Consider the following 18258-nt stretch of genomic DNA (forward strand, 5'->3'; position numbering starts at 1 on the left):
CATGCTAATAGAGTGGATGTGAAAACAGGGCCAATCATTGTGCTGCATAGAAGAAATGCACCTCAGCTACAAAGGTAGATATTACCTCATACTAAAAGGCTGGGAAAAGGTTTTCTAAGCAAACAGACCCAAGGAAGAAGCATGAGTAGCTATTCTAATATCGAGTAAAATAGACTTCCAGGCAAAGTTAATCAAAAGAGAAGGGAAAAGGCACTTCATACTCATTAAAGGAAAATCTACCATGATTATGTCTCAATTCTGAACATCCATGCCCCAAACACAAGAGCACCCACAGTTGTAAAAGAAACATTACTAAACATTACTGAAGCTTAAATTGCACATTGACCACCACACACCCCTCTCACATCAATGAACTGGTCAAAAAAAAAAAAAAAAAGACAGAAACCAAACAGAAATAATGAAACTAATCGACATTATGAATCAAATGGACTTAAAAGACATCTGCAGAACATTTCACCCAAACACAAAAGACTATATCTTCTTCTCAGTATCACACAGAACCTTCTCCAAATTTGATCATATGCTTGATCAACAAATTGAAATAACCCCTTGTATCTTATCAGACCACAATGGATTAAAGCTGGAACTCATCAACAGAAGAAACAAGAGAAAGCCTATAAACTCATGGAAACTGAAAAACTCTACACAATGACCACTGGTCAGGGAATGAATGAATAAATAAATAAAATACTGTTTAGAATTCAATGAAAATGAAGGAACAACATACCCAAAAGTATAGGACATAATGAAAGCAGTGCTAAGAGGAAATTTTATAGCACTAAGCGCCTTCATAAATAAATTGTAGAGATCACATAGTACCAACTTTATAGCACATCTCAAAGAACTAGAACAAAAAGAAGCAAACACACCAAAGAGGAAAAGACAGCAGGAAATAAACTCAAAGATGAAATCAATAACTTAGAAACAAATAAATCAATACAAAGATTGACAAAACTAAAAGCTGTTTTTTTTTGAGAAAATCAACAAGATAGATAAACCCTTAGCCAAACTAATTAAAATCCAGAGAGTTAATATCCAAATTAACAAAGTCAGAAATGAAAAAGGGTTATAACAATAGATACAATAAGTCAAAAAAAATCATTAAGTCTTACTTCAAAAGCCTATATTCCACAAAACTAGAAAATCTAAATCAAGTGAAGAGTTTTCTTGATAGATTCCATTTACCAAAGTTAAATCAAGATCAAATTAACAATGTAAATAGTTCTATAACCCTTAAGGAAATAGAAGTAGTCATTGAAATCTCTCAATACAACAGTACATCCCATCACCAGAGGGCTTTAGTGCAGAAGTCTACCGTACTTTAAAAGAAGATCTAATACCAATATTCTTCAAATTATTCCACAAAATAGAAACTGAAGGAACATAGCAAAACTCATTCTGTGAAGCTACAGTCACCTTGATACCTAAGCCACAAAAGATTCAGCCAAGAAAGAAAATGTCACACCAATCTTCCTCATGAACATTGATGCCAAAATACTCAATAAAATACTTGCAAACTGAATCCATGGGCACATAAAAGAAATATCCACCGTGGGATAGAGCCAACCCTGACACTATCAAGGATGCTCTGCTATACTTCAGGCAGGGAGCCTAGCATACTTTCACCTGGCAAATTGAACAGATGCTGAGATTCACAGCAAAACATTAGGTGGAATAGGGGCAGCCTTGTGGGAAAGTGGGGGAAGGACAGAAGGACCCAGCAGGTACAAGAACTCCACAAGAAGACCAATGAAATAAATTAACCTGCCACCGATGGGGCTTGCAGAGATTGAAGCTGCAACCAAGGACCATGCATGGGCTGGACCTATGTCCCTTACACAGGAGTAGGCAATCGGCAGCTTAGTCTTCATATGGGTCCTCTAGTAAAGGGAACAGGGGTTCTTCATATGGGTCCTCTAAGGGATCCTCTAAGGGAACAGGGGCTGTCTCTGTTCTGGACTCTGCTGCGTGATTTTTGTTCACTTCCTTCTGTCTAGGCCACTTTGCCAGGTGACAAGGAAGAGGTTGTGCTCAGTACTGATGTGACCTCATGTGCTGAGGTGGGTTGACGGGGGCCTGCCCTTTTCTGAGGAGTAGGAGAGGAGGAATAGGGAAAGGGGGGAGGGTGTGAAAAGGGAGGAGAAAAGTGAGTCGGATACAATCAGATGTACGTTTAATAAAAACTAACAATTAAACAAGCATAAGATTGATGGGTATTAATGGAAAAAATTTACTGAATGTGATAATGATATTAGTTTGGATGAAAATATCCTTATATATTTGATCACTCACTGTGGACTGTGTTTACACTTTATGAGCACACATGACAGAGCCATCAGGGGGTGTAATTGTACAGCATCTACATAGTTCTTACTGTAAGGGACCCTGTGCTTTCTCATCTTTACTGTTTTAACAGGTATGTACATAGAAAATTAGGTGAATCAGTGTTTATCCTGCAGAATTGCTCACAAGGAGGAGTGTATGCCAAGGAACCTAGGTTTTTCAAAAGGCATTTGAGCTGAGGGCCCCTCTTATTGTTTCACAAAAGGGAAATAAAACATATTCATATAAATGCATCTCTACATAACTCAAGATCCTAAGGTAGTAGTAAGTTGAGGAGAAATACTTCCCTAGCAAATTGGTCTTATACTCTGTGTATTGCTGTGCTCCTGGGGACATTTGCTTTTTCTTTCTTTCATTAGACCAGACTACATGGTCTCAGGGCAAGAACGCAACATCCCAATTCTTTTTCTGTTGCTAGATTCCCTGATTGCAAAACTACTGACTCATAAGGTGATTGAAGAAGGGCAAGAGATGACACCTAAACTGAAAACTTTATGTAGTAGTGGTACATTCATGGTCACATGTATACACGTGTATGTGTGTATGTATGTGATATATTATATACATACATAATATACTATATATACCAATTCTTTCAAAGGTGTTAGAAAGGAGGCTCCTCTCATAAACCCTCACACTCAGCTGTGCACCTAAGCCATTGAGAAACTACAGGACTTCAGTAGGAATGTTGAAGTTGAACTCCAGTGAGCTCACAAATGTTTATGTAAAAATCTAAAATGAAATGGAGTCAAAGAAGATATTGAAAAGGAAAGATATGAACTTGAGGATGTAACAAATGTTAGGTTAAAAAAAGGAGAAGAATGAAGAGACTAGTGTTGGACGAAGTCTTTTTTTTTTTTTTTCCTTACGGATTTAATCTATGATGTGAAAACATCAGTGGAAAGATGTATTAGACCTTTGAGAAGTTGGGAATGAATTTTGACATAAACATTTTACTTTGTAGTTGTCAGGATTGCCCTACCATAAACATGACTGCTACCTTTACATAAAAGCGGCCAAATTTACACACAGCCAAGAAGGTGGAGTGGAGACCTCACCAGACATTGTGGCAGGACCTTGCTCCTTATGATGTGCTATGGTCACCACAGTATGGGTTTTAATAACTGTTGCCTGTCCATCATGCTCAACCAGGCATGTGAACAACATGTCCTTCTCATGGACAGATATGGTCACCAAGAGCCAGCTGGTCCGGCTGTAGGTTCCGTCCTTGTTTTCTGTGAGTGTAGAAGCTACTTCTGCCTGGGTCATATTTCCGTTCTTTAGCCAGGTCAACTGAAGGCTCAAAGGATAGAAATTCTTCACCTGGCAGGTGACATTGACCAGATTCCATATCATTGTTGGCTGCTGGCTGATCTCTACCATGGGCAAAACTGCAACAGCACAAGCAGAACGTGAGGCAGAGGGAACAGAGGTGCAGACAGACCCCAAAACAGAGTCTGGGGTGATGAGGACTCACCCCTGATGCAAATGTGGTCATGGGGACAGATGGAGTGTTTGTTCCAGATTAGAGCCAGCACTAAGCACAGCTCCTGACTTTCAGAAGCTCAGGCAGTGATGGGGTGAGGATTCTAATAAGTAAAATTAATAAGCATAACTCCTGTGTACACCAGGAAAAAATAAATGCCTAAAAATGCTGTGCATGAGTTGTGTGGATCAAAATTAGTATAGTTTTAATTTCTTCTGTTAAAATAAGTACAATTTCCTTCAGGTGCTCATCATAGTCTATGACACCCTCTGTGCGATATACATGAATATTTGTGGGGAACGGTGGATAAACCATTCTGACTAGATATGTGCTTCCTCCGGGGTCAGAGACATCTACTTTGAATGATGTCAGACAAGTTGGCAGTTTCACGGAGAGATCCTCCTCGCAAGGTGACATGGGACACCTCACAGACGACCTGAGAATGGACATCCTCAGGGCTCAGCACCATCTGGACTATGCTGAATATAATGTAGGAGGGGCTTTCTCCTTCGGGGTTCACAGTAGTTTTGAAGGGAGAGAGCTCATTTCCATTTTTGAACCACTTCAGTGAGATGTTCCGAGGGGAGAAGCCATGGGACCAGCATGTGAAGGTCACTGTCTGCCCAGGTGCAGCTCTGTCTGCAGGACCCGAGACCACAGGAGGAGATGGTTTAGCTGTAAAGGAGCATGCAGACAAGGATGTGATTGTGATGGTCAGTACTAATAGGGTAACATTATGAAGAACCTTCCTAGACAATGTCGCAATCGTCATGGTTTACTGTGGTGCTTGGGATTAGTACCAGAGCTTCAGTCACACCAAAGTCCTTCTTTCCTCCCATGTCACCCCTTTGTTCCAGGCATAGATGGTAATTGCTCATCCTCCTCAGAGTTTTTTCCTCCAGGTTTTGTCCTGGTCCCTTTTGTGGTATCCCTTGTTTTGTGTTCCCAGAGGTTAGCAGAGATGCCCAGGGGAAACTGAGGAAGGGCAAGGCCAGCTGCAACTGTAGCTCTGGTCAACGAAGAGTTACAAATGTATTTAATAATTAATATAATTTACTCCCGCTAGCCTCCTCACAAAACCTTGACAACTTAAGGTAAATGTTTCTAGATTTACATCTACTATAACTCAGTATCGGGATCTGTATTATAGAGTGCTTAGCAGAAGCAGGCCAGAGGACTTACTGCCTTGGCTTGGAAACTCTCACACAGCCTTGAGGACTTAGCAAGATACTTCTGTTGGTTAAGAAAGCTTATTTATTAATTCCTGGTGTGGATGTGGAGCTTGATATAACTCTTTGACCTAAAATTTGAAAAAAATCCTAAGCATATAAATAACTAAAGCAATTGTTAGCATTTGTTTCTGTTCCAAGAATCCTCTGGTTCAAACGTATGTATACTGTATAAAAGCTGTGAGAGAAATAAACTCGGGGCTACAGTATTTACTGTTAGTCCTCCTGAATACTTGTGTTTTTTCTTATCTCTTTTGCTATATCTTGTCTATCTTTTCCTGTGTCTTTTTTATTTCTCCAGCCTCACACCACGTATGCAGTTACTGGCTGATATTGTTCAGAGTGGGCTCTGGCATCCCAGAAAATAAAATACATGGCTGAAGTGCCACAAAGCTGGAACCCTTCCTGAGTGCTCCAGTTGTGTTTCCTTCCTGCCTTCCTTGCTTCCCTTCTATCTTTCTTTCTTTTGTTCTACCTATCCGCCATTATGTCTAATCTGTGTCAAGTCATAAATTTAAAACTGAGATCCCAACGGCCTGCATCTCCAAATATGGGCTTCACGTGGACTTAATTTTAGATTTAAAACAAACAAATAAATAAACAAGCAAACGAGATTACCTCCTGGGTAGGAGGTAGAATAGGTTCATTTTCTAATTGTTAATCTCAAAGGACACAGAGGAAAGCCTGCTGAGTAGACAGAAATAGTATCCCCTCCTAAAAGCACCCTGGGTCTCCTCCCTGAGAGTGAGTTCTTTTGGCTTTAGGTAGTTGTGTTCAGCAGGCTGGGCCCTGATATTCTGAAGCATAAGGAGCTGTCATCCCTCAGCTTGGTGTCTTAACCAGCTCTATCAAGGGAATAATCATGTATCAATTGCTGCCTCAAAGCATGCATTTGATATGTCAGATGCCAGTATACCCATGTGGCAACAAGTAAAGGAACATGGACCTAGGGTTTTCCTGTTTCCATAGAATTCCAAAAAATAGCCAGGTGAAGAGCCACCAGCCCCACTGTGGCTTCTTTGATATCTAAGTTCTAGAGAGGGAAAGTGTAGAGTCCAAGGTCACTTGGCCCCTTAGTCACACAGCTCACATGAAATATTTTACACAAGGCAACACAGCTCCCATGAACTATTTCACACAAGTCAGCAGTTTCTTTAAGAATGTTACATGACTTCACCCCTTTAGTACAGCCAGTGTACGCACTGTGCTAATGGATGGGGTACCATGTGAGGCCTCCATGTGGAAGGTCTTGTCCTGGGCCCATGTTATGGAGTAGCAGTGCTGGGATGCATAGCCAAGCATTTAGATTCCTTTCTTTCTCCTCCAATTCTGGTGTTCCTAATGACCCTGACATCACCAGCCAAGAATATGTATATTTTTCCTCCCTCATCAAGGATCACCTACCAGGGACCTATGGCTGTCATCATCACAAAACTGAAAACTGGGGATTCCATAGAGAATAAAAGTTTCCCACCCCATGGATTCCTGATGCCAGACTCTCATCAGTTCTCTAGGTAGCCTTCTCAGTCTACAAAAGTGTGCACAGGAGCCAGCTACCTCAGAAGAGGAAACTGAGGGTCAGATTTAGTGAGTCATCCAAAGTTTTAAAACCATGACATGCCACCTGGTTTGTTTGTTTGTTTGTCTGTTTGTTTGTTTTGGCATGCTGTTGTGTGAGGTGCTATGCAGAGTGGCCAGCATTTCTCTCTGACTAACATGATCCCACAAACAAGGACACTGAGGCTGAAACAGTATCTTGAGCTCTGTTTTGACCTGTTGATGAAATCAGAGGTGAAAACAACAATAAAGTACTCACCAAGCACATACAACTCGGTGCCTCCCCCAGACTGAAGCTCCTTCCCATACTCTGATAAGTCAATCTGGAACTTCACACAGTAGTAGGTGCCAGCATCAGCAGGTATGACATCACTGATGCGGATGGAAAAGTCCAGGTTGTTTCTCTTTGTTGTATCTGTAACATTTGTGACTCTGGGGAAATGCTCTCCTGTGAAACTATATATAAGCTGCCGATTTGAGCCTACACCCTTGAACCATCTTATGGGCCCCACAGGGAGTGGAGTGGTCACAGCGCAGTTCAGAGTGGCTGAGTCTCCAGCAGAGACAGAAACTGACTTCTCAGGCTGAATCACCTTCAGCTCCCGCTTAGTTTTTCCTGCAGGAAAACGTCAGTTAGTGCAGATCCTGATGGGAACCCACAGGTTTGTGATCTAACATTGTTACTTATTAGAGCTCAGTGTGCATGTGATTACTGTTCCTCTTCCTTGGGCCTCTTAACACAATAATGTATCACAGATGAGTCAACTGAATCACGGAAACACTGGAAACTTGGCAGGATTGTGACTGAACTCTTAATTTTGTTTGGAATTCTCACGTTTCATCCAGTGTCTGTCTGGTGTTTGTTGTCTGTGCGCATGGAATATGTTAGTTCTGTTACAATAGAATTGGGTGTGAAAATGACCATAAAACCACCTTTATGCAGATTACAGAGGTTCTTAAAGAGGAAATTAATGGATGGAATAGAATAGATAGAACTACAACAACAAGAACAACAACAGCAACCCTTAGGAATTAATAATTTTGAACCACTGAAAACAAAAGAAGGGAAACACACACTTAGACTACCTAATCTGTGTCAAGTCATAAATTTAAAACTGAGAGCCCAACGGCCTGCATCTCCAAATATGGGCTTCACGTGGACTTAATTTTAGATTTAAAACAAACAAATAAATAAACAAGCAAACGAGATTACCTTCTGTGAAGGAGGTAGAATAGGTTCAATTTCTAATTGTTAATCTCAAAGGACACAGAGGAAAGCCTGCTGAGTAGACAGAAATAGTCTCCTCTCTGAAAAGCACACAGATTCATGGACAATTGGGAGGAAAACAGTGTGCCCTGTAGATGCCTTTTGTTGAGCTTATCTTGCAGGCAAAATCTGACAAAAGTCATGCATATTTGTATTTATATATAGGTGATTCCTTCTCAAATGACCATCCAACCAAGAGGGTTAACATGTGTGATTTGAAGTCTTGCTGTGTAAACATTAGCACACTTAATGTCCCTAGAGACTCAGAGTTCTATAGCCAGTCACCATTTATTAGGAGTTTCTGGCTGTGCTGACACTGCCCAAATTCAGTGAAAACTTTGGTGGGATTAAGATCAGAGTGCATGTGGATGCAGAAGTCACATGGGTTAAAGGGAAAGTTTATCTCACACCCAGCAGGTGATCAAATTATGATCTTTATCAAATGCTCATCGACTCCCCCTTTGAAGGGACTCTGGCCAGCTGGAGCATGGCAGGCATGGCTCAAGTAGGCTCTGCCCTTCTCAACTCCTTCTACTTTGCTAAAAATCCCTTAGATTACACTCCTAAAGCTGGCCACAGTAGTCTGTTCCCTCACCTGATCACTTTCTCTTCCTGAGGTTGACTGCCATTTCCAGCTATCAGAAGCCCCACCTGTCTCACATAATTAACACATCTAATCAAAATTAAACACTTAATCCTAACACAGTGTTCCTCAACTATTAAAATAAACTGTCATTTTCCTCTGAGCCATGTCTGTCTCCTCTCTATACAGAGGCAGTCTTTTGTTCTCTGGGACAAATACAGGCCCTCCTTTTCCCTTGTCCCCTTCCCCTTCTCTGTCACCCTTTCTCTCCTGTCTTGGTCTCTTGTTCCCTGCCCTCTGTTTGTATGGGGTGAATGACTCTCGCTTTGCCTGTGAACTTGTTATTAGTGTTCTTGAGCTGATGATATTTTTTTCAAATACCCTTCCATAATAACTGCATTAAAAACTTCACCCTGGAAAGATGAAAATAAAGTAGAATCCTAGTTGTAAGTATGCATGCACAAATTCTACTTATCAGTGGCCTTGTTACAAGTTTCGGGATCACATCCTCGTTCTGTCTCATCATTTGGGTGCAGGAAAAGCTATACAGAAACAGTAAACTGTGTCTCCGGCTTGTTCCCACTGAAGGAGCAGAAGCCTCTGTACTCTGACATCCTCCTTTCTCCTAGCGAGCCTTTCACTAAGTTGGACAGTGGTGTTCACGGTACAATCAGGACAATAATCACTTCCTCCATAGGGCTAATTATAGAGAGCACATGACCACGAGAAGCACAGAGCTGTTGTTGACACAGTGTGTCATTAAGATAGAGTTCAGAGTGAAGCAGAGAAATTTCTGGCCCCAGAAATGGTTTTAGAGCAGACCTGTGCAATATGAAAGATTTCCCTGAGATGACAGTTGAACAGGGCTTTGCTTTGGTTATGTATTAGGGACCCTGGGTCTCCTCCCTGAGAGTGAGTTCTTTTGGCTTTAGGTAGTTGTGTTCAGCAGGCTGGGCCCTGATATTCTGAAGCATAAGGAGCTGTCATCCCTCAGCTTGGTGTCTTAACCAGCTCCATCAAGGGAATAACCATGTATCAATTGCTGCCTCAAAGCATGCATTTGACAGTATACCCATATGGCAACAAGGAACATGAACCTAGGGTTTTCCTGTTTTCATAGAATTCCGAAAAATAGCCAGGTGGAGAGCCACCAGCCCCGCTGTGGCTTCTTTGATATCTAAGTTCTAGAGAGGGAAAGTGTAGAGTCCAAGGTCACTTTGTCCCTTAGTCACACAGCTCACATGAAATATTTTACACAAGGCAACACAGCTCACATGAACTGTTTCACACAAGTCAGCAGTTTCTTTAAGAATGTTACATGACTTCACCCCTTTAGTACAGCCAGTCTACGCACTGTGCTAACGGATGGGGTACCATGTGAGGCCTCCGTGTGGAAGGTCTTGTCCTGGGCACATGTTATGGCGTAGCAGTGCTGAGATGTATAGCCAAGCATTTAGATTCCTTTCTATCTCCTGCAGTTCTGGTGTTCCTAATGACCCTGACATCACCAGCCAAGAATATGTACATTTTTCCTCCCTCATCAAGGATCACCTACCAGGGACCCATGGCTGTCATCATTACAAAACTGAAAACTGGGGATTCCATAGAGAATAAAAGTTTCCCACCCCATGAATTCCTGATGGCAGACTCTCATCAGTTCTCTAGGTAGCCATCTCAGTCTAGAAAAGTGCACAGGAGCCAGCTACCTCAGAAGAGGAAAGTAAGGGTCAGATTTAGTGAGTCATCCAAAGTTTTAAAACCATGACATGCCACCTGTTTTGTTTGTTTGTTTGTTTGTTTGTTTTGGCATGCTGTTGTGTGAGGTGCTATGCAGAGTGGCCAGCATTTCTCTCTGAAAGCTCTCTGACTATCACGATCCCACAAACAAGGACACTGAGGCTGAAACAGAATCTTGGACACTGTTTTGACCTGTTGAAGAAATCAGAGATGAAGACAACAATAAAGTACTCACCAAGCACATACAACACGGTGCCTCCTCCAGACTGAAACTCCTTCCCATACTCTGATAAGTCCGTCAGGAACTTCACACAGTAGTAGATGCCAGCATCAGCAGGTGTGACATCACTGATGCGGATGGAAAAGTCCAGGTTGTTTCTCTTTGTTGAATCTGCAACATTTATGACTCTGGGGAAATGCTCTCCTGTGAATCTATATATAAGCTGCCGATTTGGTCCTGTACCCTTGAACCACCTTATGGGCCCATGAGGGAGCAGAGTGGTCATAGTGCAGTTCAGAGTGGCTGAGTCTCCAGCAGAGACAGAAACCGACTTCTCAGGCTGAATCACCTTCAGCTCCTGCTTAGTTCCTCCTGCAGGAAACATCAGTTAGTGCAGATCCTGATGGGAACCCACGGGTTTGTGATCTATCACTGTTACTTACTAGAGCTCAGCGTGCAGGTGATTACCGTTCCCCTCACTTGGGCCACTTAACACAACAGTGTAGCACAGATGAGTCAACTGAATCACAGAGAAACTGGAAACTTGGCAGGATTGTGACTGAACCCTTAATTTTGTTTGGAATTCTCACGTTTCATCCAGTATCTGTCTGGTGTTTGTTGTCTGTGCGCATGGAATATGTTAGTTCTGTTACAATAGAATTGGATGTGAAAATGACCGTAAAACCACCTTTATGCAGATTACAGAGGTTCTTAAAGAGGAAAGTAATGGATGGAATAGAACAGACAGAACTACAAAAAATTATCTTGACTGAAGTAACTCAGACCCAGAAAGACAAGTATAGCATTTACTCACTTGTATGTTCAGAAATTCAAACTTGGTGAGAGAATGCAACAAACATGGGTCACAGATCCCCATCTCAAAGGATTCCATCTTTTTTTCTTGCACATTGTATGGTCAGTCACCTGAGCGCATTGCCCTGTGTCCCCTCTCTTCCCTCTTACTGTTTTCTTAGTTACTCTGACCCCCATAACTCTGACAGTTCTGACCCCTTCTTGCCTGGACATTTGTGATCTGGAAAGGCTGCACTGTACTTCACTCACTTACTACACTACTGCACGGAGGCTACACAAACTCACTTAAATATGAAAAAAGCAAAAGGAAGGCATGGAAAACACTAAAGAAAGCCAAGAGTCTAATTAGCAAAATAAGAACACCACAGAGAAAGAAATTCTAAGAAGGAAACAAATGATTTTGGGGGAATTAAGGCTTATGGTAACTTAGAAGTTTACAGGGTCTACAGAGACCTTAAGAATTTTATGAAACCATGTTCATAGCTGCTTTATACACAATAGCCAGAACATGGAAACAGCCTAAGTGTCCCTCAGTAGAAGAATGGACTAAGAAACTATGGTACATTTACACTATGGAGTATTACTCAGCTATTAAAAACAAAGAATTCCCGAAATTTGTGGACAAGTGGATTGATCTAGAAATTATCATAATGAGTGAGTTCACTCAGAAGCAAAAAGAGACAAACGGTATATACTCACTTATATCAAAACACTAGTCCAAGGGATAGGTCCCATGAAAAACTTTACTTACCAAGAAAGTGGGTCAGAGGAGAGGACATCCTATTGAGACTTTAGGCGAGAGTAGCATGGAAAAATGGGGAAATAGTAGGACCCACAGTGTCCTGGAAACCTACAAGAAGAACTTTATGACAGGCAGATCTGGGTCCTGGGGTCCTCCTCAAACTAAGGCATCAGCCAAGGAGAAATAGGCAGTAAACTTCGAATCCCTACCAATACCTAGCCGACGAACACGATATTCTCCACCGTTGAGTGGAGAGTGAGATCTGATTCTCACATGAACTCTGGTGCCCCTTTTCTGACCATGTCCCCAGGATGGGGAGGCCTGGTGGCACTCAGAGGAAGGATAGCAAGTTACCAAGAAGAGACTCAATACTCTAAGAGCATATATAGGGGGTAGAAGTCACCCTCAACCACAGACATAGGGGAGGGGAGAAGGGGGGAAGTGGGAGGGAGGGAAGAATGGGAGGAAACAGGGGAAGGGCTAACAATCAAGATGTAATATGAATAAATTAATAAAAAAAGAAGAAAAAAAGAATTTTATGAAAAAATTACAAACATAGTAATGGAAACAATAATGTCACTGAGTCAGCAGTGCAGGGGTAGTGGGCAAATAAAGACATTAAATAATTTAGAGTGTAGGAGCAAGATTTTTGAAAATAATGTTGTCAAACATCTTCCCAGTTTGATAAAACACAAGAACTGTAAATCCAACACGATGAATTAATTCAATGTGATACAAACACAGAGAGAATCAAACCAGCACACAGTAGAACTCAACTGAGAAAAGCTGAGTCGTAATAGAAGGCTGAAAGGAAATGAATTAATCTCTTTTAAAATTCTGCAAAAGTATATGAGCACAGCTGATATTAGAAATGTCAACATACGGGAAGCAGTGAGATAGTGTTTTGGTCAAAAAGAGAAAATACACTCAGAATTGAAATCAAACCAGGGATTCTACACATGACAATATTATGGGATCAAGAAAAGGGGGAAACAGGGTATTCCAAATAAAATGTCTGGTCATGACTGTACCTGCCCTTCAGGGGGCGCTAGAGGGCTCTCTGGGCAGAAGGAAAGGATGGCAGAGCGTAAGAACAGTAGTGAACGGTGATGTAACGTTTGTCTGGTAGAGATTATTAAATTTTCATAAAGCATTCTGAGCTCATAGCTTCAACTTAGTTGTTGGATAGGAGTAGATCTAATCTTCCGCCTTGGTTGGTATTCATTAATAATCTTAGGGAAGGCCACACACCAGGCGCTGCTGAGAAAGATGGAGGATGGCCTCCGACCACACGGTCACTGTTACATCTCACACTAGAATATAATGGGGACTCCCAGCTTCCCTAAGGAACTGAAGCCAACGGCAAAAGGAACTGTGACAAGCTAAAACTTTGTGTAATGTCACAATCCCAGATCTAGAAATAATGTTCATAGTATTAGGATGCTAACTAATAAAAAATAAAACACAATGAAAATAACAACAGTGAATTACAGTATGAAGAAAGCAAGGCAACCTATATTTTGGCATAAGTATTTATACAAATTATCTAACTCATTTTTGTCAAAATTCTATAATCTGTTCCAATTTGAAATATCAAATTTGTGTTCCAAAATTATTGACTAAATTATTTGTAACAAAGCAACATAGAGGTTTAAAAAACTAATTAGCTTATGTGCTAAGATAACATAACACAAGAAACTGAAAAATAAAGCAACTCTTTAGTATTTTAAAACTCAAATGTAACTTCAAATTTTACTAAACACTTGCACCTATTATGTGAGACAGGAACACAGCTCAAGTATAGAAACAGAACGTGTGACTTCCTGCTCCAGTAGGATTGTCTAGATATGACACAAGTGTGCCATCACTCTTCTGCAACATTTCTTAACTAGCAAAAGATTCTCTAACATACGGAATAATAAACTAAAGTGAAATAATTTTTAACAATTATAAACGAGTATGATAAATTTAATTCTATAAAGGTAAAATCATAAATATGGGGGGAATTGAAGGACAATGTCATCTGCCCAGAACCCACCTCATCTCTCACAAGGAACTAATAGAGTAGCCAGCCGTATTTTGAGGCAATGCACTATGGGAGAGGGAAGGAAGCCATCGAGGGAGTGACTAGAACCTTGCCTGTCTGGGATGCGCACACAGAAAACTGAGCTAAGTATCCTGGCAACTGTGGAAGTTCCTTACAGAGGGGGTTTGAGCATCTCAGCTAACTCCGTATGCATGGAGGTGGGTGATCATGGGTAGCGGGAGCATCCTGTCACTACTGGCTTCAGCTGACTTAGGGAGACCAGCTGGAGTCTGCACAGCAGCTATGCTTGGGAGGAACCCCATCCGTCCTCTCTTTTCCATCCCCAGAGCCCAGGACACAGTAGCTATGTAGTATTTAAACCACGGAAGTGTCTCTGACTTCATACTGTTTGGGTTGTAGAAGGTCAGACAGTCCTTCAAATCCTCCGCCATGTACAGTCACCGTGGTCCTCACCTATGTGGGTTGCTTATGATCTCATAGTCCTTTTTGACTTGACCATGTTATAGTTACTAATTTCAGCTAAAATGTGCAGGAGGACTTTATTACAGCCCCAGGGTGCCAGGTGGAAATAAAACTAAGACTCTTTACTCTAAAGTTCCTTTCATCAGTGTAGCAGAGATAACAGACCACCAGATGCATAAATATCAAAGTGGAACACAGAAAACCAGACAACAACAGGGCGTCTGGATGCCTTTTAAAGGACAACGGAATTCTAGCTAAGGTTTCTGAAGTATATCTTATTGGTTAAGTTCCTGGCAAGTAATATTAAGACATTCTGCAGATGTCTGGGCCACAAGTCTAGTGTCTAAATTATCACATCAAGCCTGATCCTCCAGGAAATTCTACAGGCTCCACTTTGTCATGTATCCAAAACCTGACATCTTTACTGTTTCTTACCTGCCAGTGTCCTGGTCAAGCAGCCCTCTCTCGTTTGCATAGCCCTGTTCTCATGTCACCAGGCTAAAACTCATGGGATAGATCAAAGCTTCTGGGGAGCATTATTGCTAATCCTGTGACCTCAGATAGAAAGCCTGAGTTTAAACCACAGGTCTATCTATTGACATTAGTGGTTTTTCTGCTTCTGATGTGTGTGTGTGTGTGTGTGTGTGTGTGTGTGTGTGTGTGTGTGTGTGTGAAAAGAGCATTAACCTGAGATGTTGGCCCACATGAGGTAGAACCATGGAGTGAGCCCCACAATGTTCGGCACACGACGATCCCTCAGCACATTTAGAAGTAATTTCTCAGTTAATTTGCGGAGTCATGGACCTTCAACTATCAGTGGATGATCTGCACAGTGTCATGGAGCTAGATAAAGATAAGGCAGATGAGCCTAGCTCTAGGTACAGATGCGGATCTGAATTTAATTATAGCTTGCTAAGTTAGATTGTTATTGATTTGAAAAATAGCCAGGATAAGAAGTTCAAAAGAATAAGTATTTCGTCTGGCTCATTGTTTCAGGCAGTTCAGGGTTCTGAGGGTTGAGGCAGAGCCTCATGATGATGATGGTGTGTGGTGGAATGATGTTGCTCAACTCATGGCAGCAGGAAATATCAGGGCAAGAATGGATATGAGCTACAATTTTGTCTCCAAAGGCATGGCCCCTGTCACCGTCTTCCCTGTTAGACCTTGCTTGAGACAAAGCAAATATTTTGCTAAACAATTTTTCAGAACGAAGCAAATTTCTAAGATAAGTCAGTCAATAAAAGCAGAAGTTGGCCTACAGATCGCTGTTTAGAAATTTCAATTTGCTGGCAGTCCTGTTGCACTGGGGACTGGAGGAAGACAGATAATCATGGTAGGGAGAGAGTAATAAAGCAAAGCATGGCTAGAATTTGAATAGAAAGAATCCAAAAGGGAGACATATTCTTCTTCATTGTGAAACTCCCTTTATTCTTCACATGTCTATTGCTGTAGTACTTGTTTAGGTAACATGTGGACTTATAAAGCCCTACTTATATATTTAGGAACATATAGACATATATGAGCATGTGTGTGTGTGTGTGTGTGTGTGTGTGTGTGTGTGTGTGTGTGTAAAACTCTTAATGAAACAAAGAAAAGTCATGGACTTGAAAAAGAGAGAGCAGGGAAACAATGTAATTATATAATAATTGCAGAAAGTTTAGGAAATAGAATGCTTCAAGAAGTGCTGTAATCATTAACATGACCCATCTCCTGCTGCTAGTCTCAGGTATACTGAGAGGTAACGAGGGCATTTAGACTTGTGTGAGGTTAGATCGTATAACACCTGAGCCAAAGTGGGGCCTGAGGGCTGATAAACACACACACTAAGTCAAGGAGTCAGCGATGGAGTCTTCCTCATTGCCAAAGAAGGAAATGAGGACAAATATCCCTTATAGAATCACAAGCATGGGCCATTCAGAGTGTCACCAATCCTGCTCAACACAAGTAGAAGGAAATAAAACTCACTGGAGAACATCAAGAAGACCAGAGATGTGTGGGGACCTGTTACAGATGAATTCTTCATACTCTACATATCAAAACCACACCACAGTCTAGCATCATGTGACTCCAAGTGATCTAGAATCTTTAAAGAGTTAAAGCCAATTGAAATCATTTGGGTGTGTCTTGACCAAATGTGACTGGTTTTATTTCAGGAAGTGGAGAAGAGTCACAGAGACAGGATAAAGTAAGATCATGTGTGAAGACAGAAGAGGAACATGCAATTTACAATGGAGAAGCATCTTGGAAGAAGTTAGCTCACTGATCACCTTGACCCTGGCCTCCAGCGTCCAGAATTTTGAGGAAAAGAAGGTCTGCTGATTCACCCACCAGACTGTGGTACCTTGTCATGGCAACCCCAGCAGTAGAACACTGTCATAGGTAAGACAATATTATAGTACAGGCTCTCAAAGCAGCAGCACTAAGTGGCAATACTGAGACCAGATGAAGGAGCAACTGGAGGCCAGAGGATAAAATGAGGGACTTAAGTGAGAAGAAATGGTTGCTGAGCATTGCCGGATACAGTTCACCCAGAGCCACGTTACTGGCCTGAACATCAGTCTCTATGTCTCAGGAAGTGAGCAGAGTGCTGAGCTTGGAGCCAGGTGGCCCCATCAGCTGCATTGTATGTGACGTGGTGGTTCTGATGGGATTAAGAGATGATACGCTGGTTTAAGTGGCTTCTGCTGAAAAGAATATCGTTAGATGAGACACTAAAAATTATCGTTGTTGAAGCACTATCGCATAGGATGCTCTCGCCACATGCTGAAAGTTGTTGGCATGCAGAGCAGCACTCAGGAGTCTAGCTCTAGGACCCGAGGCAATGTTCTGATTGTCTTTCCTGTGACAGTTCAGGTGGCTGACTGGAAGTCCTTTAATTTCAGTGGGATGGAGCTAAGAGGCAGGGAGATGATTCCATTTATGGGGCATGCTCACCTATTGTAAGTCCCAGCAGCAGCAATAGCAGGAAGCAGTGAGGAGTGTGTGGCCAGGAGTCCAGGTGAAGCATGTTCAGGTTTAAGGAGCCTGCTCTGCCTAGTGTTGGTTCTTGTGAGATCCCAGGCTCTGATCTGCAGAGAAAGAGGTACTTGCCTTATGCTGTATAAAGAACACGCCAGTGTTATGAAGAAACAGGAACTACGCTGGTTATTTTGAAATAGATACACACTTTCAGGCAGCTGTAGGGATGTTGGTGTATTATTATCCATGTTCATAGGAACTCAGATACGCCTAGTGAAACTAACCCTTTGACTTTCATTTGAAAGTGTGCTGGATCCATGTAGTCTCAATACATCTTGGTAACTCAACAGTTAGAATCCAGAAAAAAAAATGTTTCCCAAACATCTAAGTCTCAGGCACTAGATGTTGATTATGGCACATTTTTCCGATTGTCACATAAGACTTTTCAGTTAAGTACATTAATATTTGTGTGAGCAGCTCAATGCTGGAGTAAAGCAGCTGTTCTTTTGGAATGATTCCCTCGGATGTCTGTAACTTAGAAATCCTGGTAAATGTAGTCCAAATGACACTTAGGAGTCTTTTTTCCTACACAAACACAGAAAAAATGTTGTAATTAGTGTTAATTTTTAACTTGGCACACATGAAGCAGGTCACCAGGGATAGCTGCAAGAGATCGTTGAGGTTTACAATGTATCTAAACCCATCTGTGAGGGATTTTCTTTAGTTAATTGACTTGAAAAAACTCATCTTAATTCTGGTCAGAATAATGTCCTGAGTAGGCCTTCTTGGACTA

The 18258-nt window shown here is 41.6% G+C and overlaps 1 protein-coding gene across 2 annotated transcripts in view; it reads right to left on the bottom strand.

Annotated features, from left to right (window-relative positions):
• LOC311605453 (immunoglobulin gamma-1 heavy chain-like) overlaps nt 1-17561 on the bottom strand; it is a 100977-nt gene extending 83416 nt beyond the window's left edge. For both annotated transcript variants that reach the window (XM_084795977.1, XM_084795975.1), the window contains exons 1-2: nt 17442-17561; nt 6896-7252 (exon numbers count right to left, since the gene is read on the bottom strand). In XM_084795977.1, the coding sequence (XP_084652103.1) occupies nt 6896-7252; nt 17442-17514 (430 nt within the window). In that variant the 5' untranslated portion in view covers nt 17515-17561. The remainder of the gene's footprint in view (nt 1-6895; nt 7253-17441) is intronic.
• Nucleotides 17562-18258: the final 697 nt, after the last annotated feature.

Source organism: Acomys minous (genome assembly GCF_964271855.1).
Source record: "Acomys minous genome assembly, chromosome: 9".
NCBI classification, from domain to species: domain Eukaryota; kingdom Metazoa; phylum Chordata; class Mammalia; order Rodentia; family Muridae; genus Acomys; species Acomys minous.